Source organism: Leiobunum rupestre, chromosome 1 (genome assembly GCF_980474605.1).
Source record: "Leiobunum rupestre chromosome 1, qqLeiRupe1.1.hap1, whole genome shotgun sequence".
Classification (NCBI taxonomy): Eukaryota; Metazoa; Arthropoda; class Arachnida; order Opiliones; family Sclerosomatidae; genus Leiobunum; species Leiobunum rupestre.
In genome coordinates, this window is record NC_143384.1 from 61,398,552 (window position 1) to 61,424,098 (window position 25,547).

At 35.1% G+C, this 25,547-nt stretch overlaps 2 protein-coding genes across 3 annotated transcripts in view; both read right to left on the minus strand.

The window, feature by feature from the left end:
• LOC149963470 (uncharacterized) overlaps window positions 1–25,547 on the minus strand; it is a 130,600-nt gene that overhangs the window by 79,529 nt on the left and 25,524 nt on the right. The gene's annotated exons all lie outside the window — the stretch shown is intronic.
• LOC149963471 (uncharacterized) lies at window positions 15,118–15,890 on the minus strand. The gene is made up of 2 exons (XM_090155939.1): window positions 15,704–15,890; window positions 15,118–15,638 (listed from the first exon to the last, which is right to left on the minus strand). Exons 1-2 carry the CDS (start codon window positions 15,735–15,737, stop codon window positions 15,118–15,120), a joined length of 555 nt encoding a protein of 184 aa, XP_090012065.1. The 5' UTR covers window positions 15,738–15,890.

Below are 25,547 nucleotides of genomic sequence, written 5' to 3' on the forward strand. Positions count from 1 at the left end.
GCTAAAACATACTAAAGTCATCAGACCCTAACTGAGAGCAAATGTTAAGCAAGTCTAAAAATTTCTGAGAAAATTTTTGTTTTAAATCTGCAATTAATCTGCAAATAAATTTTTGCTAAAAGACAGTGACGTAAAAAGGCTTCGTTGAAACCAGAAGACCACGATACTTTAACACAGCACAGACCACCTACCCCAAGATGGACATGTATCGCTGGTAGTAATTTCAATTTTTATATGTCTCGAATGGGATACGGCTTTTTTAAGAGCGTACCATCTCCGCCAAGTAGAGGCAGTTTAAAAGGTACAAAAATTGAGCGCGCCATCTCACGGCATATAGAGGCAGTTTTAAAGGTACAAAAATGAGCGCCATCCCACGGCAAATAGAGGCAGTTTTAAAGGTACAAAAATGAGCGCCATCTCACGGCAAATAGAGGCAGTTTTAAAGGTACAAAAATGAGCGCCATCTCACGGCAAATAGAGGCAGTTTTAAAGCTACAAAAATGAGCGCCATCTCACGGCAAATAGATACAGTTTTGAAGGTACAAAAATTAGCGCGCGCGATAATGAAAAATGTATTGTTAGAAGTTGGCTATTTTCTGTTCGCTGTTAAAAAGCCACGTCACTTTTGAAACACCTTTTTTCTAGGTTGATGCGGGTCCTTCTTGGGGTAGGTGGTCTGCGAACACAGCCAGATCAGCTTTACCCAAAATGGTAAAATCGATTCCAATTTAGTTAAAACGAAAAGAATGTGGAAATTCTTTCGGAGGTGGATCTTCTTCGCGGTTTGAAGACGTCATTAACATTTCCCGAAAGCATTCAAAGCGAGAGAGAACTGGCGGCTACTCCGCAGCGCCCACGTGCTCCAAATAGCTGCCGATGCCTTTCGGTCATTTTCAAATTTATGGCCCTAATACGCGATTAAGTGATAATTTGTCTCTATTAAAACGCTTGTCATCATTTTGAATTAAAGAGATCTTTTGCATTTTTTGCACCGTTTTTATAGGGCCCACGCGATTTATATTTAGTTGAAAATAAAGTTTACAATTTTCCCAGTTTAGAATAAAGTTATTTATTGAACCATTAAATTTAGATATATTATAAAAGAAATACTCTTTTGATAAGAAAATAAATAAACAAATTAAAAATTATAAATAGTTACTTAATTAAATAAATGAATAAATAGATAATGTATCTGTGCGGATATTTCGGTGTGCGGATATTTAGGTAAACGGGCATTTCGGTGTGCGGATATTTAGGTAAACGGGCATTTCGGTGTGCGGATATTTAGGTAAACGGGCATTTCGGTGTGCGGATATTTAGGTAAACGGGCATTTCGGTGTGCGGATATTTAGGTAAATGTGCATTTCGGTGTGCGGATATTTAGGTAAACGGGCATTTCTGTGTGCGGATATTTAGGTAAACGGGCATTTCGGTGTGCGGATATTTAGGTAAACGGAAATTTCGGTGTACGGATATTTGGTTTAATGGGCATTTCGATGTGCGGATATTTAGGTAAACGGGCATTTCAGTGTGCGGATATTTGGTTTGACGGCCATTTCGGTGTGCGGATATTTAGGTAAACGGGCATTTCGGTGTGCGGATATTTAGGTAAACAGGCATTTTGGTGTGCGGATATTTTGGTAATCAGGCATTTTGGTGTGCGAATATATCGGTAAGCGGGCATTTCGATGTGCGGATATTTAGGTAAACGGGCATTTCGGTGTGCGGATATTTAAGTAAACGGGCATTTCGATGTGCGGATATTTAGGTAAACGGGCATTTCGGTGTGCGGATATTTAAGTAAACGGGCATTTCGATGTGCGGATATTTAGGTAAACGGGCATTTCGGTGTGCGGATCTTTAGGTAAACGGGCATTTCGATGTGCGGATATTTGGTTTGACGGCCATTTCGGTGTGCGGATATTTATGTAAACGGGCATTTCGGTGTGCGGATATTTTGGTAATCAGGCATTTTGGTGTGCGAATATATCGGTAAGCGGGCATTTCGATGTGCGGATATTTAGATAAACGGGAATTTCGGTGTGTGGATATTTAAGTAAACGGACATTTCGATGTGCGGATATTTAGGTAAACGGGCATTTCGGTGTGCGGATCTTTAGGTAAACGGGCATTTCGATGTGCGGATATTTAGGTAAACGGGCATTTCGGTGTGCGGATCTTTAGGTAAACGGGCATTTCGGTGTGCGGATATTTAGGTAAACGGACATTTCGGTGTACGGATATTTGGTTTAATGGGCATTTCGATGTGCGGATATTTAGGTAAACGGGCATTTCAGTGTGCGGATATTTGGTTTGACGGCCATTTCGGTGTGCGGATATTTAGGTAAACGGGCATTTCGGTGTGCGGATATTTAGGTAAACAGGCATTTTGGTGTGCGGATATTTTGGTAATCAGGCATTTTGGTGTGCGAATATATCGGTAAGCGGGCATTTCGGTGTGCGGATCTTTAGGTAAACGGGCATTTCGATGTGCGGATATTTAGGTAAACGGGCATTTCGGTGTGCGGATCTTTAGGTAAACGGGCATTTCGATGTGCGTATATTTAGGTAAACGGGCATTTTGGTGTGCGGATCTTTAGGTAAACGGGCATTTCGGTGTGCGGATATTTAGGTAAACGGACATTTCGGTGTACGGATATTTGGATTAACGGGCATTTCGATGTGCGTATATTTGGATTAACGGGCATTTCGATGTGCGGATATTTAGGTAAACGGGCATTTCGGTGTGCGGATATTTGGTTTAACGGTCATTTCGGTGTGCGGATATTTGGTTTAACAGGCATTTCAGTGTGCGGATATTTGGTTTAAAAGGCATTTCGGTGTGCGGATATTTAGGTAAACGGGCATTCAGGTGTGCGGATATTTCGTTTGACGGGCATTTTGGTGTGCGGATATTTAAGTAAACGGGCATTTCGGTGTGCGGATATTTAAGTAAACGGGAATTTCGGTGTGCGGATATTTAAGTAAACGGGCATTTCGGTGTGCGGATATTTAAGTAAACGGGCATTTCGGTGTGCGGATATTTAAGTAAACGGGAATTTCGGTGTGCGGATATTTAAGTAAACGGGCATTTCGGTGTGCGGATATTTAAGTAAACGGGCATTTCGGTGTGCGGATATTTAAGTAAACGGGCATTTAGGTGTACGGCTAATCTGCCACCTAGGAGCAACAAACACAAGGAGAACGCGGCTAGCCTTTTAACACGCTAACGCAGTGTTGGGAACCTTTACGCTGAACGTTTTACGGAAAGGGAGAAGACAATTTCCTAAGTTTTCCCCTTCCGACGGTAGCAGGCGCAACAGCGTCTAACTAATCAAAAATGTACACAAGGAAATGCAAGACTTTTGACGGGTTGCGTTCTCCTTGTGTGAGGTGCTGACACCTTACCAAGTGTAAAAATATATCCCTACGCAGTTTATTTTGAACATTTTGACAAGAAATTCCGGCAGATTGGAAACTCCTTCAAGTCTGTGGAGGTGCAGGTTTTGTTTCTTAATGACCTAAATGCATACTTCTTGGGTACGATAAATATTATATAATTCTGGTTTTACTTAATTTACATATTTTTTACTTATATGGACTGGATTTTAAACTAAGTCCAAGTGAATTTTCAATAAAGATCGTTAAATCCGAATTCGTTGTTCGGAATTTTGGACAATCTAGGTTTCTTTGTAAAACCATACTTGCAATAATTATCAAAAAATATCCCCGAACTGAATTTCGGAGTTTTTGTTCATTCAAGGTATCGTGCAGCACAGAGCCCCCTAGTGTCTAACTACGCCCAAGGCGAAATATACTTCTACTAATCAGTTTGGTTACAAGTTTAAGTCGGAGTTGGGCGAGAAAGTAAACAATTTTGGTAAGTAAATTAGTAATAAAGGGTCATAATAGGCGGTTAAATAAACCCCTGTCTGACTGTCTTGCCCCCCTGTTGAGAAATGCTGCCAGATCTATGCATAGAACATTCTCAGATTTGGCAGTATAAAGATAAACCATAGACAAATCATCTAGAGCTCGACGTTTGGATAAGAAATATCTGACTTATTGGTATCAAAAGTAAAGTTTGGGCCGAAGTCTTGCACTGCCCCCTTCTTGTAGCTTCCACTGTGGTTGCTTTGCTTTTAAACGCGCTGGAGAACATTTGAATCAGAGAGCCAATAGGATTGCTAGAAATTCGCGCCTTTTTCTCAAAAAATAGTGCTCCTCTAGAGGCTTCTGGGGTGGTATTTGAAGCGAGAGATTTTCTATACAGCGTCCGCTTCGTTTGTCCGGTAATTGCGTGTCGCCTGTGTTGTGTAGATTCATTTCATTGTTTATACTATTTTTTTTTAGCTTATTATAAGTATTAATAGGCCGCGAAAAGGTACCACAAATTGGTTTAAAATCTTCATCCAATTAAAAAAATCATCATTATAGTTATCCAATAATAATTCTACACGTAAGCCTTTTCTGACCATTTCCAAGATGAAAATCGCGTTTTCCCTAGTAAGAACCGAGGCACAGTTGGTTGTGGTAATAATGTGAAATTAGCCAATAATTGGACTTTGATTAATTTTATTAAAACATGAAATACATTAGCAGTAGAAATTAATAACTGGTTGATAAACTGTATAATGTAATTTTTTTAACTACCTACAAATTTAGTATTGCCCGAAAAAAAGCCCAAAAAGAACGGAAATATTTTTTTTGAGGAGTACAAAGTTTCAATAAAAATCCCTGTAAGAAAATTCTTGTAAATATTTTTGCCCCTCAAATAAGTCGTCGCGCTAAACAACCCAAGTCCAAGACTTTCTCCCCAATATTTACTTTTGTTGGTATTTATCAGGAATCCATACCTCTACTGCGAATGCTTATTCTGGGGTATCGCGTATGGTAAGATCACTCTGACCAGGGGCGCCGATCAAAATTTTTCCCAGGGGGGGGGGGGGGGGGGCTCGGATACCACAAATATGAAATTAATATGAAAACATTGAAATTACAATATTGATAGTAACTAAGACAGCTTTAATAGAAAAATGTTTTTGAACATTTTATTTATAGAAGAAAATATTTTTTCTGGTATCACATTTATCAATAAATGAATTAACAGCGCTATCCAAATCAATGTTTTCTGTAAAACTTGTATATATGTGTAGGATAGCTAAATCGTTCAGTCTTTCTTGGCCAATAGTATTTCTTAAAAACGTTTTTATCCTTTTTAAGGCACCGAATTATCTTTCCGCCGTGGCAGAGCTTACCGGTATAGTTAATAAAATGTTTAATAGTTTTGTCAGCTCTGGAATCAGCGTTTTCAGAGAATCTAATCACAATTAGATTCATTAAATCTTTCAAAATAAATATTAACACCCACAAGAGTATATTTTAATTTTATTAGACAAAAATTAACTTTCGATTTCTAGCACCCACAACTCACTAACGCTATGTCGCTAACGAAACCGAGGGGATAACCACGGTCAGATGGCCTGTACACTGATGACGCGTACTCAACACTGATAAAGGTACAGACTCTATAGAGATTACGCGTAATCTCATTAGTACAGTCAAAGTCACGGGCTGGCACAACGATTACGCTTACAAGTTAGTGACTATAGCCCCTCGAACGAAACGTACTCCGCAGAAAAATTGTAGTTCAGCCGGTCTCATGATGTCTATCTTCAATTAGCGGCAACTACCAGGCTGCCAAGTACCTTTCACGAACTGCACTTGTGACTTACTCTGTACCGTGTACCTAGGCTGTGCCCGAATATCCCTGAATTCAGCATAGAAGTCGGAGGTTTGGGGTTATATTTCTAAATAAAAGCTTTTAACAAGCGTCGACTAAATATGCGATAGACTGGCTTCGACTGTCCGTCACCGGAGTTTATAAAAGGTCCATACATTAAAAGTTGTATCTTCCCAGGGGGGGGGGGGGGACTCTGTCCCTCCAGGATGTTTCCCGGCGGGGCCCGGCCCCCCTGGTCCCCACAGGATCGGCGTCCCTGACTCTGACGGCTTTGGCCCCGCCTACGAGAGAAAAAATCCCCTTTGCGCGCGCTCCCCTCTCACGTTATTGTGTGTTAAGTTAACATAGTGACGTCAAAAAAACCGTCAGCCACATTGAGACGAAAATCTGCCGCTATGAGCATTCCAAGTAGAGTTATGGAATCCTGTTTTTATCCATAGCCGAAAATTATCCGAATAAAAACTTTTTTGCATATTAAATCGTTTTATAAGCGCCAATAATATCCATCAATAAACAGTTAACCGAAATTTTTCGGCATCTCCAAGGTTGGAGTCTTTGCAGATTCTTTTGAGCCTAGGCCTAGCTCTTCTAGGCTTGGTATGGGTTTTAATAACGCTGGTGGAATATCAAATTTCGACTACTTGTTACATTTTCGGAAAGTGATCTCTGAACCGAACCGTATTGGTCATTTTCCCCAACCTTTTCTTTTTCTAAACTACTCATTATTTAACTTCATCCGCACAAACCGAGCGAGTTTATAAATTTCAATAAAGCTACATTGGGCTGACTAAAATTCCGACGCAAAAAATTCCTTCTCAATTTAGAAGTTTTCCAATATGTTAGTAGCCAATAGTGTGACTCCCAAAACTACTAGGATGAATAAAAAGGTTAAAATCTAACGTAGTCCACCTTTTTACTGGTTTTAGTGAAGATTTTTGAATGGAATAAAGGTACAGTGGCATACTTATGAGTAATTATGTTACATATGCTAAAAGGCTTAAGCTCGTGACGCGGATAAAAACATTTTACACTTCAATTTTTAATTGTTTTATTTTATAGAAACACCTATTATGGGTAAGAAAAACGCGAAAGTTGCGCGTTAAATTAGTTTTAGTTAATCTAAAATAAATTTAGCGAGTGAAGAATTAACCCAAAATGTTATTGCTAGGTTAGCCCTTGATAAGGAGGAAGGAATTTTAAAACCACAAACGCACAAATATCTAGACCATTTTGGCTTACGTTTGTTAACAGAAGTGAATGAGAAACCCGGTCTTGACTGTGATACTTATCAATCAAGTATTTTGATTGAATTGAAAATGATATTTCCAAAATTCAAACAGAATTTCTAGCTGTAGCCAAAGATATAAAAATTATTCAACCGGACTTCAAATGATGCTAAGCCTAGGTCCTATAAGTTACGTAAATGAACTAATGATTGATTCTTAAAATGATCACAAGAGGTGGAAAGAATGGCTTTCAAAAGAATCACTTTTGAACTAATCATATTGGTAGAAACGGACATCTTAAAAGCACTTTTTAAACCACAATTAATGTAAGACTTACGGAGTCTAAAAACGAAACGCAAAACGCAAAATGGCCTCACTGTAACTCCAGAACGTGAGCGGGATTTTTCGCGTCGTTGTGACGTAATTAACAGGGTTCGTACAAAATTTCCGGAATTAAATTCCCTGACATTTCCAGGTTTTCCCTGACCAAATTGCCAAATTTCACTGACCATTTTTGTAGAATAAATTAGTGTTTTGAGGTAAAATCTTGAATAATATTTAGTATGAATTTTTAATGCATCTTTCGAAAATTTATTTGTTGGATTTTTTTGGGTCATTTTAAAATTCCCTTACTTTTTTGGTCTATTTTAAAATTCCCTGACTATTCCCTGACCATTTGGAAACATTTTCAAATTCCCTGACTTTTCCAGGTTTTCCAGGTCGTGTACTAACCCTGGTAAATCTGCAGTAGAGCCTTTTCTTAATAATGATAAAACCAGGTATAAAACCTACTGTTCTAAATTCATGGTTGAATACGAATAAATTCATGACAGAAGGTATTATGTTACCGAAGATGCAAATTCCAGAATTTTTTCAATTATTTTAAATAAAACTTGGCTAATTATCGTAAAAACAGCCAGAAGGGCCGTACTTATAGTAATTAAGTTACTTAAGGTACAACTAGTGAGTATCATTCATTCTCAAACTAAACTAAGTAGTAGCGACATTCCATCGACCAGTTCTCAATTATATCCGCCAAAAAAAGCAGAAACAATGAAACGCTAATAGCCCCGGAACAAGATTCTCGGCATTCGTAAAAATTCAATTTCTTTATTATTAATTTAGCAGACGCTGTTAAACAATGAAAAGAATGGGGGAAAAACCCCTCGACAATGAAAATGAATTAGCTTTTAACAATCGGCGCGTTTAGACGCTGGCGGGGCTTCCAGTTTGGCGTCCGTCGATCCAGTTCGACACCATTTCGGCAGTGAAACCGAAAGGCCCAGTTCACGAATTAAAATAAGACGAAAATAGCTCCTTGGCGACCCCCCCCCCTTTTCGCTACAAACCACTTTTAGTTTAGCGTGCTGGAGGGGGAACAAAATGTATGAAAGGTTGTTACTAGCTTCAGCGAAATTTTATCCTCATTTTTTTGGTCAGTTCAGTGTCAAATTATAAGCATCGAAAGGGAAACCATTAAAATTTTAAATTTAGGCTTTAATTAATTTCTTTTGAAATAAAAATTGGTGTAATTTTTCAACAAATGAGTAATTTTCGAATACACGTGTAGTTTTTCAACAAATGAGTAATTTTCGAATACACGTGTAGTTTTTCAATAAACATGTAGTTTTTCAGTAAACATGTAGTTTTTCAGTAAACATGTAGTTTTTCAATAAACATGTAGTTTTTCAATAAACATGTAGTTTTTCAATAAACATGTAGTTTTTCAATAAACATGTAGTTTTTCAATAAACATGTAGTTTTTCAATAAACATGTAGTTTTTCAATAAACATGTAGTTTTTCAATAAACATGTAGTTTTTCAATAAACATGTAGTTTTTCAGTAAACATGTAGTTTTTCAATAAACATGTAGTTTTTCAATAAACATGTAGTTTTTCAATAAAAGTGTAATTTTACAATAAACAGGCAATTTTGGTTTTCAAAACAATTTCTGGAAGATAACAAAACATTTATCTAATTTTTCAATAAAAGTGGAATTTTTAAATCAGCTCGTATTATTCAATAAATTTTGAGTAAATTTTCAATAAATGTTGAGTAAATTTTCAATAAATTTTGAGTAAATTTTCAATATATTTTGAGTAAATTTTCAATGAATTTTGAGTAAATTTTCAATATATTTTGAGTAAATTTTCATTGAATTTTGAATAAATTTTCAATAAATTTTGAGTAAATTTTCAATGAATTTTGAGTAAATTTTCAATAAATTTTGAGTAAATTTTCAATATATTTTGAGTAACTTTTCAATGAATTTTGAGTTAATTTTCAATATATTTTGAGTAACTTTTCAATGAATTTTGAGTAAATTTTCAATATATTTTGAGTAAATTTTCAATGAATTTTGAGTTAATTTTCAATATATTTTGAGTAAATTTTCAATGAATTTTGAGTTAATTTTCAATATATTTTGAGTAACTTTTCAATGAATTTTGAGTAAATTTTCAATATATTTTGAGTAAATTTTCAATAAATTTTGAGTAAATTTTCAATATATTTTGAGTAAATTTTCAATAAATTTTGAGTAACTTTTCAATGAATTTTGGACAAATCTTCAATAAGGTTTGTGTTTCCAAATATTAGTATAAATATTAAATAAATTTGGGATAATTTTTCCAAAAAAAAACCCCATTTTTTAAAACTTTCCCGTCATAGAGATCCTTTATTTACTTGGTTCGTATTCGGGGTAGATTGTCATTGATCTTGAAAATCGCGACAAGGCTCATTGAAATGAGCGTTATCGCCTCAACCATTACCGTTTCGTATTAGGCTCTAAATAATCCGCAAAAGCGCCTGCTAAAACGAGAAGAAGAAATCGGCAACGAGTCGAGGCGCTGCGGGGCGAGCCGGTCCAGGGCGCCCCCTGTCGGAGACCTGTTTCTTCATTTGGTGGCGCTCTCCCTCATCCGCCGCTCATATTAATGAGCTCGCGACATCGAGCGCCGTTCGAACTATATCAACGCTTTTGAATCAGTAATGGGAGACACTCGGTCCCCGGGGCCGTCGATTCCATTTTGGAGCCTTAACCCTGTCCCTCCGCAACCGAAAAAGGGTCACTGAACACCTGATCATGTTCTCTCTATTCTCTCTCTCAAAATACCTCACCTATAATTATCGTCATTACACCATACTTGTTTTATACATATGTGGCCGATTCGAAATTATTTCTACGCATTCCATTTCCAACAGATTGAAAACAATGGGGAACTTGAACGTTTCAGCGAGTTCACTTCGAAATGTTTTCCTCCTATAAATTATTCAACGAATTTAAATTTTAAATTTAAATAAGTAATTGATTAAAAGGCGGTTACTTAGTTTCGTACGCGTAAACTTAAATCATTTTGTACGATGATGGATTGATTAAAATGTATTTCATACGATTTAATTTAAATATCATTTGAATTTAATATTAGCTATAAAAGTGAAACCACTTGCGTCTTGTTTTTGAAGAAAATTACTTGATCATCTTTTGATTACATTAGAATAAAAAAACATAAAATTTATTCGTAACTAAAAGAAAATTATTATATTTCAAAATCAAATAACAAATGAAATATAATTATTATAAAGTATAATATTACAGCAATAAAGTCGGGATGGATACTTATTATACAATGTATATTATATTTAGCCAGGTTAAGAATTTACCTGCATTAACAATGAGTATGTAGGTAGTCCAATTTTGGATTTGTTTTTTGAATCTGCCCCATTTTGGATATGATTTTTGAATCTGCCGCATTTTGGATATGATTTTTGAATCTGCCCCATTTTGGATATGATTTTTGAATCTGCCCCATTTTGGATTTGATTTTTGAATCTGCCCCATTTTGGATATGATTTTTGAATCTGCCCCATTTTGGATTTGATTTTTGAATCTGCCCCATTTTGGATTTGATTTTTGAATCTGCCCCATTTTGGATATGATTTTTGAATTTGCCCAATTTTGGATTTTTTTTGAATGTGCCCAATTTTGGATATTATTTTAGAATCTGCCCCATTTTGGATATTTTTTGAATCTGCCCCATTTTGGATATGATTTTTGAATCTGCCCCATTTTGGATATGATTTTTGAATGTGCCCAATTTTGGATATGATTTTTGAATCTGCCCCATTTTGGATATGATTTTTGAATCTGCCCCATTTTGGATATGATTTTTGAATCTGCCCCATTTTGGATTTGATTTTTTAATCTGCCCCATTTTGGATATTTTTTTGAATGTGCCCAATTTTGGATATGATTTTTGAATCTGCCCCAGTTTGGATATTATTTTAGAATCTGCCCCATTTAGGATATTTTTTTGAATCTGCCCCATTTTGGATATGAGTTTTGCCCCATTTTGGATATTATTTATGAATGTGCCCAATTTTGGATATGATTTTTGAATCTGCCCCATTTTGGATTTTATTTTTGAATGTGCCCAGTTTTGGATATGATTTTTGAATCTGCCCCATTTTCGACATGATTTTTGAATCTGCCCCATTTTGGATTTTATTTTTGAATTAAATTTGAATGTTCCCAATTTTATATATAATTTTTGAATGAAATTTGAACCGGCCCAATTTTGGATATTATTTTTGAACGAAATTTGAACCGGCCCAATTTTAGATAAGGTTTTTGAATTTTATCCACAATTATATTCAAAGCATATTCCATTGATTCTTTGGCTAACCTACGATGCACAAAACACATCTTATCTATGGAGGTATCACAATATCAGCCTTATTTAATATATATCTTACGAGAAAAAATATATAACTTGGCTTTGCAGGTTTCCAATTGGAGAGAAACTCCCCACCAAACCGCTCGACACATAAACACTACGCAGGAATGTACTAATTTATAAATAAATATCAATATTTAATATAATAAATAATAATAATAAGGTAATTATTGCATATCAATATACTTTCACTTGAATCACCTAGAATATTGATAATTTCTTGTACACTGCTTTCTTGCATTATTGGATCACTTAGCGGATTTACAAAGCCCGTACATTTCAAGATTTTGTTCGAAAGTGGCAGTGTTTTCACCAGATGTTCTATGAGATGTACCAAAAAGTTCATTCATTTTCCAAAGACCGTGAAATTATAGGAAATTATAGGAAAATAGGTGAAAATAAAGGAATTTATAGGAAGGCCTTAAAAATATATAGGAAAATATAGGAAATATAGGAAGTCAGGTCACCCTGCTAGAGACTACATCGAGGTCTGACTATAATACAATATTGTTAACTCGATCGCTTCTCCGATAATGAGGATTCGGTATATGCCTATATGTCGTTTCTAAAAGCACGGCCAACTTTGATCACGCGCTTTTCGCGCTACTACGGCCAACACATTCGTCGAAATTCCGCGAGCAAGGATTTTCCCCATATAAACTGTACTATATGTGTAGGAGTTCAGCGCCACGCTCGGTGGTTATATTGTCCCCAATGTAAAAACTATACTAAAAATAATAATCCGCTAGGGGCGCTGACGTCATACACATCTTTTGCTCATAGGTTAACACAGGAACGTCAACGAATGAGATGGCCGCTGTAGCGCGAGAGATGCGCGAGAAATCAAAGTTGGCCGTGCTAAAAGCAAGGATCTTTCTTACTTCATCGAAAGATAATTATTGGCAGGTCGTTCTAAATATCGACGTATAGTTTTATGAGGTTTTCGCCACATCTCATAAGAATTGCTGATTGCAGAAACTCGTTTTGGAAAAATTAGGAAGTTCTCCGCGTTTCTTCGATTTGGAATGTCGTTTTTTTAAGGAAAGATACTTTTGGCGAATACCTCCGAGACAACGATGATATAGCGATGATAGAGGTACCATTATTTTAACTCGACATCCGGCTGAACGTTTATTTTTAATTTTCCAACAATCGGAATCTATTTCTCCTCATTTTTGTCCTCTCTGCGGGAGCTGACACGAGTCGCGAAGAAGCTTGTTCTCGCTACGAGCTATAATGCGTCGTTAACAGTTACCCTAAACGTAATTATCTTCAAGGTTCAATGCCAGTAATTAAATCACTCGCAAATAGACATTCCTTGTCGGCTATCAAGGGTTTCAAATTTATTTATTTATTTCACAGTTTTATTGTATTATTATCTTCCAATTGGTTAGGAATATAGTGCTCTAACTGAGAAAGATTATAGCAATGTTGAGAACAGTTAAAAGCAGGGTTGACTGGTTTAAACCAAGTGATTTGGTTTTTTTAATTAAATAATAATAGTCAGCTAGGCTAATATCCAAGGCACCACCTTAGGCCTAAGTCAAAAGGCGACTTTTAAAACCATTAATTCAGGTGGCCGGGCTACAATGCGTAGGAGGGTGGTGTCAAGTCCTTCATGCCACGCGAGCCAACGGCTCCCTACACTCACTATTAAAGTTAACCTCAACAAGTTAACTAAAAATTATTCCAAAATGTTTGTACATTTTCTTACCGAAATGGTTACATTTCTAAAACATTTACATTGCCTATATTTTCAATACCTTCCTATAAATTCCTTAGGTTTTCTTATGTAGAATAACCCGAAAACATTCCGTCGTCGTGTACCCTTCTTCATTATATGTTTCATTTTATTTTATCTACTGTTTTTCGACCCAAATCCTTATTTTTCCTTATGGTTTTTCCTTAATTTTCCTTAAATTCGCTTGAAAATTTCCTATTTTTTCTATACAATTTTCGAGGCATTTTCCTGCATTTATACCAAATCAACAATGAAACTAAAACTAAAACTTCGTTCTGTTAAGACTTGTAAAAAACGAAACTAAAATGAAAACTTTGTTCTGGTCACGTGAGACATCTAATAGGGAGTTAACATCCGAGGGGAAAAAAAAAAGATTACGTAGAGGTTTTTTTTTTCGCTGGCAATTTTGGCGCCATCTCTCGTGAATTTGTATTAACTATAGTGTCCGCCATATTGGGTAGAAACGTAGAATAAGTTGAATAACCTAGTCATTGGTAGGACTAAGAAAGTAAAGGAAGATGTTCCTTCAGATTATGTTAATGAACTCCCTGATCATGTTAAAAAGAGGTACCTTGAAAAAATTAAATTAATCAACAATATCGATCCATATAAAATGAATTCAGACGATTTGAAACAAGTTCATGGGGATGGAGAACATAGAGGTGTAGGGTTTGGTTTTGAACATTTGCCGCCTACAGAATATGGGCATCTTTATCATTATTTAATTCACGGTATTTCACCATTTACTGAGGACCAATTAAATAATCGAAAAAGCCTTTTAGCCTATAATAATGTTGAGAATGGGTTTGTCCGTGATGTTCAATCGAAACTGATAGGCAGATTGTGTACTGCGGTGGTTTCATTTAGAGTATTTAAAGATAAATGATGTTCCCAAAGGGAAATGATTTTGCCCTGATTGTGTTAAAGTTAATCGATCAAATAAGCGTAAAAAAACCATAGTAAAAAATAAAAGAAAATGAAGTTGTTTAAAACTATCACTTGATATTTATTTACAAATTTTTCCAGGTTATACGAGCAAGATTTTAATTTTGAAAATTATATTAATCAAATGGCACAACTGATTGGCAAAGATTAGAAAGATAACAAACTGTTCCTTGCGGGGTTATTCCAATGAGGAATTTTACTGTGTTTTGATGCTTGTAACTAGACCATGTTTCGGCTTTTGTTAGTATATTTGATGGTTTTTCCATAAAAACTTCAAAACAGTCGATGATAACTGCAACCTTTTGACCAAATTTATCTCTGAAGCACATAGGCATTGTTTTTTGTAGCTTGTCTCTATCTGGCCAGTGAATAAATTTTGTCATACGTTTGTATAACGCATAGTCAAAATTAACTGCTGGAAAGGGGTCAGTTTGGAATTTTGAAACAAGTAGCTTTTGATTCCGTTAAACAATGTCAAGAGAGTTGAGTAGGTTTCTAGTCCGGTAAAAAACCTTGTGCGGGAATCATCATTGACGAATGTTGATTGAACGAAGTTTCTTAAGTTCGGTTCATTTTGAAGTTTCTCTAATTTACAAATTAGCTGAACATTGTCTTCAAACAAATTTTTAATTTTATCTTCTGCCTCTTTAATTGATGCTTTCAATTTTTCAGCTTCGGTGAAAGATTCTTCAACTTTGAGCTTGCTTGCTTCAAATTCAAACATTTCAATAACCCAATAGCGTTTGGGTTTCATTATCCATAATTTCAACTTTCATTGTTTGAGTATCAGAACTTGCTTTTGGAGCGATATCTGTTTGCCCGCTGAAGTCGCACACTTCTTTTCCAACCGTTACCTGGGCACTGAAATCCTTCCGTACCATATAAGTTTGCGTTCCAAAATCATTGTAAATGTTTTTTAAAGGAGATTTCGAAACTTCAGATAAGCTTATTTCATTAAACGTTCTATTCATAACCAAAGAAGTATCAACTCCTAACTCCGATTCTTGTAATGATAACCCAAGTGTGCTATCTTCGAGGATGTTGGTGCTTATGTTAGAAATATCTAATTGTGAAGCTTTGACTTTTCTTCTTTTAGCGTTGGGTAGTTGTTCTGGGCACGCTCGTTTAAGTCTTCTTTCAAAACGTTGCAGTTTTGAACTGTTGACGCTTTCATATTTTTCATTGCCATTTACGAATCTAGACGGGAGCCAGTCTGGATTAGAAGTGTCAAACAATGACGATGGTGCTGTAATATGTTGGATATATTTTAGAATACTTATTTAATTAACCAAAATATTTGTTGACCTTTACCTCCAGAGAGAAAGTGTTTTGAGCATATCCTCATATGTTCACTGTAGGCTTCAGGTGCAAGGCTTAAAAATCTAAGCCATTTACGATTTCTTTCTTTTGAAAGTTCCTCGGTTTTTTCACCTTGGTGTTTTACTACGCGAGGGATCCTGAAAAATCCTATCTTACTCTCATTATCTATCGCCCCAAAAACACTTTTACACCCGTTGACACCGCAACTTTTAACCATCTTTAGAGCTCCGACTGTATGTCTGTAAACAGATAATTTCAACCCAATATGGCCGACCACAGCTTTATTATGAAATATAGTTCGCGGATGCCTCGAGAGATGGCGTGTAAATCGCGCCGATTTTTGAAAATGACGTCAAACCTATGTCAGTTGTTAACTCCCTATAATACTAATATTAATATTTAGTTGATTGATAATATGTATGCACGGTTAAACAAAAGCGAAAATTAGACTAAAAGTAAATAAAGCAGTGTTAAAAAAAACCTGGTTTAAACCAAACAAAATGTTTTTTGGGTTTTAATTAAAAAATCCGGGTTTTTCCCCAACCCTGGTTAAAAGGACACAGAATCACGTGTTTTGGGAAGCGGGAAGGTACGTCACGTGACGGAAGGGGAGGGGCTAACGGAAATTCACCCCGAATTTTTCAAACGATCCTGTGGACTTTTAAAGTTCTGTCCATCACTTGTACTTGACGATGTTGACCTTGAAAATTGTGATATCGAAAACAAACTACAGACCTATAACTAAGGCTTGAACTCGTCCAAGCTTTAACTAAGGCACGAAAAGTTGCTAGAAGATTTGGGCCTAAGGTTGTGCCTAGCTGATTAAAATTATATACTAAAATAAATAAGACAGTGTTGACCTAAAAAAATGTTTATCCTTGTACTAAAATCTTCTATTAAATAATAACTAAAATGAATATAGCAATTTTGACATTGGAAATTGTGATCTGCCCCTTGAATATATCGAAAATTGGAAACTTGTACACCCCTGAAATAGTTTCCGTTGATGTTTTCGGTCAGCTGAAAATCAAATGAAAGACTGATAACAGTTGATAAATTATACTGTAAACCGTTACTAAATTTGTCATTTTACGAATTTTTGTTAAAAAAAATTAAACCAAATATACATAATTTTTACCTCTCCGAGGTACTATGTAACCTAGGAGGGGTTTTATAATCACCGTGTCTGTCTGTGTTCGCTGCGAACGTGTTCGTAGGGTCAAAGTCCAAAAACCGTGTTCGCAGTTTAAAGGTAAAGTTGGCAAAACTACCGTGTGACGGTGAGCGTTAACCGATGAATTTGGGGTGGGTTTGGGTTTGTAGCTTTTTTTTTGTTAACGATCACCGTCACGACGGTTTCAACTCAGTTTCATCGGAAAGTTTGTTATTGTAATATTTATGTGAAGTGCGGGAATGTTGAGTTTGTATTTTGGCGGTTGTGGGTGATGAGTTTGTTGTGTATGCAGTGGCGTAGCGAGGGGGGGCGGAGGGGCGGACCGCCCCGGGTGCCACCATTAGGAGGGCGGCAAAATTGCCCCTTTTTACAAGGATGATTTTGGCGCGTTCATCCCTTCTACTTCACCTCTCTTCCTATCCTCCTTGGAATTATGATTCCGCCCCGGGCGACAATGGCCCACGCTACGCCACTGTGCGTATGCGTTTCGCATGTGTTGGTGTTTTCTCTCCAAATTCTTCTTTTTGACTATTGGGACGGACCGAGTGCTGAGGGTTATGAGAAACGTCTCAACGTCCAAATGTAAGGGTTTCAACCAATTGCTTACGGTATTCGTCTAAGTATCGCATCGGTCGAGATTCGAACCCGAGCCCTCCTGCATGACAAGCGAGTGTTCTACCACAGAACCACCGATACATGTTGCAGTTCAATGAAAATTTTAAGCTCAGCTTAAGCGGAAGAGTATATTAATAGTTTTTAAAGTAAAGTTTTTACGTATGAAAATTTAAAGGTCAAATCTTGTCTTAGCGCAGTCAGCAGATAAGATGGTTAAAGGGTAGAACCCGTGGGTGGTTCACCTAGTTAGTTTTTTGATGCAGTTCATCAATTGGGTTTGTTTGTTTTTATTTATAAAGAGCCCTAACTATTTCGTCTACCGTCATTTATTGTACGTTGTAAGCCGTGTATTGCTAACGGTAAGGTGTTTTTCGTTTTTCCTTTCACATAATTTTTTCAACTTTCAGTATTTGGGTTTATTTATTCTTGATTTCAAAGTATTTGGATTAACTTGCTTCTTGGTTGAATATTCTTTTAAATTTTTCTATTGGTTATTTTTGTTGTTGTTTAGTACGTCTAACTCACTGTTGTAACTACTTAATTTATAATATTCTGAATAAATTAAACTCGGTTGTTTCTTCTCAATTATTTTAATTATAATTAAAATTTTATACCGGGTGGGATTGAACCGGAATTACGTTTTTAGTAAATAACTCTGAATTGCGGAGATATCTTTAAGGGTCAACTCGAGAAATTAATACCACTAACGAAAATTCTTCCGAGGAGAGGTAAATTTTGGCTTGCCAACTTGTTATTTCAAACACTCCAATATGAGCAGAGTATGCTAACAAAAGGTTGTATGAAAGTTACTTTATACGTTCAGGAAATAATAAAACTATTCGAAACATAATATTCTATTCATTTTCGTAGATCATATATCCTTCAGATGCCCAAAACCTGAATTAAATTTGATTAAAATACTGACTGCAACAAAATCCCAATCTAATCTAAGCTATCTCAATATTTGTATTCTACATCTCCAGTTGCCTAGATTACATTTTACGAATACCATTACGCCATCTATCGGCTACACATTGAACTCGGAGAAGCGTAGATTAAATAAGAACGAGCTGACATCCCAGCCAGCCCTTCAATCCAGTGCCCGAGGCGAAAGCCAAAGATGGTGGGGCCCCCCAACGGGGCAGCTGAAAGCTTCGTGACCCCTATATTGAGATCGCCTTGGAAAGTGGTATACTTTCACCTTTCGGCCTCATCCCGTTTAAATGTAGAAGATAAATTGTCTGATATTTTCGATGTTGTCCGTGATGAAGGTGGTGAATACACCGCGGCACTAGCTCCGTATGCAGGGTTCGTACACGACCTGGAAAACCTGGAAAAGTCAGGGAATTTGAAAATGTTTTCAAAAAGTCAGGGAAAAGTCAGGGAATTTGAAAATGTTTTCAAAAGGTCAGGGAAAAGTCAAGGAATTTGAAAATGTTTTCAAAAGGCCAGGGAAAAGTCAAGGAATTTGAAAATGTTTTCAAAAGGTCAGGGAAAAGTCAAGGAATTTGAAAATGTTTTCAAAAGGTCAGGGAAAAGTCAAGGAATTTGAAAATGTTTTCAAAAGGTCAGGGAAAAGTCAAGGAATTTGAAAATGTTTTCAAAAGGTCAGGGAAAAGTCAAGGAATTTGAAAATGTTTTCAAAAAGTCAGGGAAAAGTCAGGGAATTTGAAAATGTTTTCAAAAGGTCAGGGAAAAGTCAAGGAATTTGAAAATGTTTTCAAAAGGTCAGGGAAAAGTCAAGGAATTTGAAAATGTTTTCAAAAGGTCAGGGAAAAGTCAAGGAATTTGAAAATGTTTTCAAAAGGTCAGGGAAAAGTCAAGGAATTTGAAAATGGTCCCAAAAAGTAAGGGAATTTCAAAATGACCCCAGAACAATCAGGATTTTTACCTCAAAACATTTGGCAATTTTGTACGAACCCTGGTATGGTTCCCCGCGAAACATTCCTATCTCCTCAACGACACTCGGTAGAAACTTAACTGAGGCGTAGTTCGATGGTATTAAATCTAACCAGGGCCGTTTTAACCTTTCCGTAGGCCTTAGGCAAAAATCTCTCATTTACAGACTTTTTGGATCTTCGTAGGCACAAAGCACTTATGGATAAAGCGGCCCTGAATCTAACTATGTCAATTCAGCATCACTATTATTAATCAAAGAGTTTTTTTTGTCCGTCCAACAAAAATTGACAAGTATACATCGATTTCTTAGGCCTAAGGTGGTGCCTATACCCTAGGGTATTAGCCTAGCTGGTTATTTATTTATTTATTTAATTATTTATTATTCTCCTCAACGGCACTTGATAGAAATTTATTTGAGACGTCTTTTGGCTGGTAAATGTTTCCACTAGCTAATCATTAGGTTGTTGTGTCACCTCAAAATTTTCTCAAGCCTCTCGCTAAATTTCCCCCTAAACAGAAATTGTACATTCCAAAAATCCTGATAATGGAAGATATGTGAAAATTAAAATTATTTAATTATAAAAATACTAATGTATAAAACGCTCCTTCTGAATTTGGAAACGATATCAATTTGGGCAATCGAGGCGCGCGAAATTGGGCATTTGATATCGCGGGATTTATTAAGGCAAGAAATGTTTATGATACTTTAATCTATAGGAAATGTTAAGCCCTTCGCTGTTTCAAAAGCAATTTGCACAAAGTTTCTCAATAATAGGAATTGGAGAATTTACGCGAAGTACAATTAAATTCGACGAATGCATCTTCATAATTAAGTTCGATATTGATCGGTTTCTCTGAGTTTTAAATTTTAAAGATTTCTTATTCAATAATTTTAAAATTTAATATTTAATAATAACCTTTTATATTTGGAAAAATTGAACTGTTACACGATTTTAATTTTTATTAAACTTTTATAGTGTACCGGTTATCGTTGTCAATTATTTTTAATTACTTAGTATACACTAGTCAAGAGTTTTTGTTTACGTCAGATTATGAATATTTTCAATTTTTTTAAAGTATATTTTTGCCGTTTATTTTTATTTTTTAGCGAAATTTACAAATTAAAGAAATAATGGAAAAAAAACCAATAGAAGAAATGAAACTGGTAATTTTGAAAACTATTCGAATCGCGCTATACTATACAGGGTATTATTTGATATTCGAAATTCTTTTTTAATTTGACTAATTATAATATGTTATAGAGGGTGTCCATATTTGATCGGCCGAGGCATTTTTCTCAAAAACTATACTTTCTAGAAAAGTTTCAATAAGCAAGTTGTAGAGCATACTCGAAAACCTTTAATGGAATTGGTATGGTGGAAATCGGACATTTCGTCACTGAAATAATTGTTCATGAAAAACAAACTTTTCGTCTACCACGTAGCGTTCAAAATCTAACACTTCTAAATCCGTGAATAATTTCACGATTTTTCTGAAATTCACAAATAACAACGATCTCCCCCGAGAGAGTACATACTGAAAATTTCACATAAATTTCTAGAAAGTATAGTTTTTGAGAAAAATGCCTGGGCCGATCAAATGAAGACAAATTGTGAAAAATTTAAAATACTCAAACTAAACCTTGACATACTCAGCAAAAACATATAATGTCAATAATAATAATCAGCTAGGCTAATACCCAAGGCACCACCCTAGGCCCAAGTCATCTAGCGACTTTTAAGGCCTTAAACAGGTGGCCGGGTTACAATGCGTAGGAGGGTGGTGGCCGGGTTACAATGCGTAGGAGGGTGGTGGCCAGCCCTGCATGCCACGCGAGCCAACAGTTCCCTACACTAACTATAACCGTTAACCTCTACAAGTTTTTATTAAAACAATTATTTATGATGATATTTCTATATAAGCTAAGCTTTAAAATAAATAAATAAAAAGTTCATTGCTAGCATATCGGCAAGTCACCCGCGCTCAATTATTACCAATGCATAAATCTCGAAGTGCATGTCATCATTATGATTATTAGGACAATTTCAAAAGATTAAATCATATTTATTTATGATTAAATGAATAAAATCATGATGAAATGGTTAAAATCATGATTAAATGGATAGAATCATGATGAAATGGTTAAAATCATGATTAAATGGATAAAATCATGATGACATGGTTAAAATCATCATGAAATGGTTTAAATCATGATCAAATGGTTTAAATCATGATCAAATGAATAAAATAATGATGAAATGAATAAAATAATGATGAAATGAATAAAATAATGATTAAATGAATAAAATAATGATTAAATGAATAAAATAATGATGAAATGAATAAAATAACGATGAAATGAATAAAATAATGATGAAATGAATAAAATAATGATGAAATGAATAAAATAATGATGAAATGAATAAAATAATGATGAAATGAATAAAATAATGATGAAATGAATAAAAGCATGATAAAATGGATAATAGCATGATGAAATGGATTAAAGAATGATGAAATGGAAAAATCGTGATGAAATGGAAAAAATCATGAAATGGACTAAATTATGCTGAAATGAATGAAAGCATGATTAATTGGATAATATGAGTAAATTGTGATCAAAAGGATTAAATTGCGATCAAAAGTAGTAAATTGTGATCAAAAGTAGTAAATTGTGATCAAAATGATTAAATAGATTGTTATGATTATATTGGGATAGAAGAGATTAAACCGTTATTGAAATGATCAAATCATGATTAAAATTATTCATAATTAAATTTTAATTAATTTAATCGTGATTATTAAGAGACTCTAAAGCATAGCGAATTGGCCCTCGATAAATCCCGAATGAAATTAGAAATCAATAGCAAACGCGGTTTCGTACGAAAGTGTCTGACCAAAATACCAAACAGGGCCGGTAATCGTCCGCCTGCGTCTAATGAATTGGCTAATTGGACAGCCCCAAAAGAAAGTGGATTATTTGAGCGCACCTTTCAAATGACGCAACTGGCGTCATCAGCTGCTGTCGGTGGCCGTTCGACCCTCAAGAAGAATTATCATCGGGTACCCTCATCGAATTTGTATTAAATTTGTTGCCGCGTTATTCAGTAAAGGGAACTAATTTTCGTCGCGGAAGCGCGGCCGAACCCAGTTGCGAAGCGTCGTTAAGGGCCCAGCCCGTTCTCCAGATATTAGCAAGTACACCCCGTAGCGATAACCAATTATTATAGCTATATACAATTTGATTAATATGGCTACGCTTCGAAATAAATCGGAAATTCTTCGCAATCAAGGGTAACCGACTTATATTTAGAGCTCTCCAATCAGTCGTGAATTATAAATGACCGAAATTCGAGCCGTTAATTAGTTGCAGCTTACATAGCAGAACGAGTCATTTATTATTGGTACGATTAAGCTCGCCGAATTTGAAGAATTTAGAATGCTTCGGAGGAACGTTAAATTGAAAATAAATTAATACGAAAAGTATTCTGTTCTTGATTGAAGAAAATTGAGCGTCTTTTGTCACTCGTTGCAATTTGAAAATGACAGAAAACAAATTATAAATCAATCAGTTTTAGTTGATCCAAATTTTGAAGGTCCAAATCAGACTTTGCATGGTTGAGATCGCCTGTTTATATTAATTAATTGTTAATTATAATATTCTTCTATTATGTTAAAGGTCGATAAATATTGCCTTGTTATTAATTATTTGTTTGTCATAAGATTTTAGTAAACTTTCCAAAAATAAACATTTTTACGGGTGAAATCAGAATTTTCAAGGTCTAGATCGCCTGTTTATACTAGTTTTTGGTTTATTGTAAGACTTAACTAAACTTTCGTGATCAACATTTTTTAATATCGAGATTGCCTAATTTAAATTAGTTATTTGTTTATTATAATGTTTTAGTATACTTTTATGATATACATGAAAAAGGGTTGAAATATTCTTGTTAATATTAGTTATTTGTTTATTATCAGATTTTAATATTCTTTCGATATTAATTTTTTTAAGGTTGAAATCGCGTATTTAATATTAGTTATTTGTTTATTTTAAGATTTTAGTATTCTTTCGAGATTAATTTTTTTCAGGTTGAGATCGCCTTATTAATATTAGTTATTTGTTTATTATCAGATTTTAATATTTTTTTATTAACATTTTGAAATTTGATTATTCCATTTCCTAAGTATCTCCCCTTGGACACCCAGGACTGTCATTGGTTGTGACGAAGCATGGGTTAGTAACGCTCCTTAAGATATAAACTTAGAAAACACGCCCCAAAAACCTCTATTTGAAATCCGCGGTTCAAGTTAATACGACTATAATATTAAAATTGTATTTGTCTTAATTTCTATGAGTTTGATTTTGCGTTTACAAGGGGCGTAGGAATCAGGAGGGCAGGGTGGAATTTTAGCTAGGCTAATATACTATGGCACCACTTACAAGGAGACAACCCGAGGTGTAGCTCACCGATTTTGTTCCAAATCGGGGGTTTGGCGAGGGGCAGGTCACTTCCATTTTGGGTGCGTCTTAATCATAGTAAAATGATTAAATCAGGGTAATCAAGATTAAAAAATCTAATCACGATTTAAACGAGTTTTAATCATTCTAATCATGATCTAATCTTTTTAATCAGGATTTAATCATTTAAACGAGATTTAGTCATTCTAATCATGATATAATCATTTTAATTAGATTTAATCATTTTAATCACGATTTAATCAATATAATCGGTTGAATCGAGAATTTATCATTAAAATCAAAACTAAAGTACGATTTAATCATACTAATCTCAAAATAATTTTTTTAATCAGGATTTAATCATTTTAAACAGATTTAATCATTTTAAACAGATTTAATCATTTTAAACAGATTTAATCATTTAAACAGATTTAATCATTTAATCATGATTAAATCAGATTTAAACATTCTAATCATGATTAAATGTGATTTAATCAACTTAATCGTGATTAAATTGAATTTAATCAAAATAATCACGTTTAAATCGGATTTAATTTTTGAGGGGTGCGTCGTTAATCAAGGAAGTGACCTGCCCCTCGGGGTTTGGTAGACCTTCATGTAACTGGTAAAACTCTAAAGGGAAATGTCTCCATAGCCAACAAAAATGTTTTTGACAAGACAAAATGGAAATTTTCCCCTTGAATATAACCAATTTTAAGGGTACTCCCTGTAAAAATTTTAATCAATTTCGAACTTTTTCATTATTTTTTTAATTATATTTTATATTTTAAGCATTTTCAAAATTTTTAATTTTTTACAGGGGTACCCTTAAAATTGGTCATATTCCCATGTTATTTTCAATGGGAAAATTTCCATTTTGTGTGGTCAAAAACATTTTGGGTTGCCATGGTAAAACGGTGGCCTATGGAGGCAATTCCCTTAAGGGTGGTGGCAAGCCCTTACGGCCACGCAAGCCAACAGCCTCCCACACTCACTATTACCGTTAACCTCTACGGGGATTGTTCTATATTTTCGTCTTTTAGATTCCTAATACATCGGAAGTGTCCCAACAATTAATTATAATTCACAAGTGGCAGCCTCAACAAAACAAGAAAATACATTGTTCGGCGGTAGATGGCGCTTATATTCTTTATGTCCTAAAGTAAATCACTCTTTCGACACGAAATAAAATAAATTTTAAAACTTAGAGAAAATACCATATCTAACATAATTACTCATAAGTATGCCATAAAAGCATTTTCTTTAATGAAACCATGTTCACGTAAATTACGTCACTTACACGCGTAAACTATTTTATTGAAGAACAAGATGTCACGGACATTTAAGTAATACACGCAAATCCCCTAGGGATTTTGTGTAAAAACGGAGGTTAGTTCTAACTTTAATAACTTGTATAGTTCGCACCTCGCCATCACCTGATATCGTTTCCATGGTCACCTTCTCAACAACACAAAGAGTATAAGAAATTTCAGTGTTTGGGTACCCTTATTGTGTGTTCCGCGTGAAACAAGATCTCATTGTAAATGTTGCACAGAGGCATACTTATGATAATTAAGTTACATATGATAATACAAATCTAACCTGTTTATTTTACGATAGTCAGATAAATTCTTCGAACTCGGGCGTGTGAAAATGATAAAAATCAAATCCAAGTAACAACTGACTTT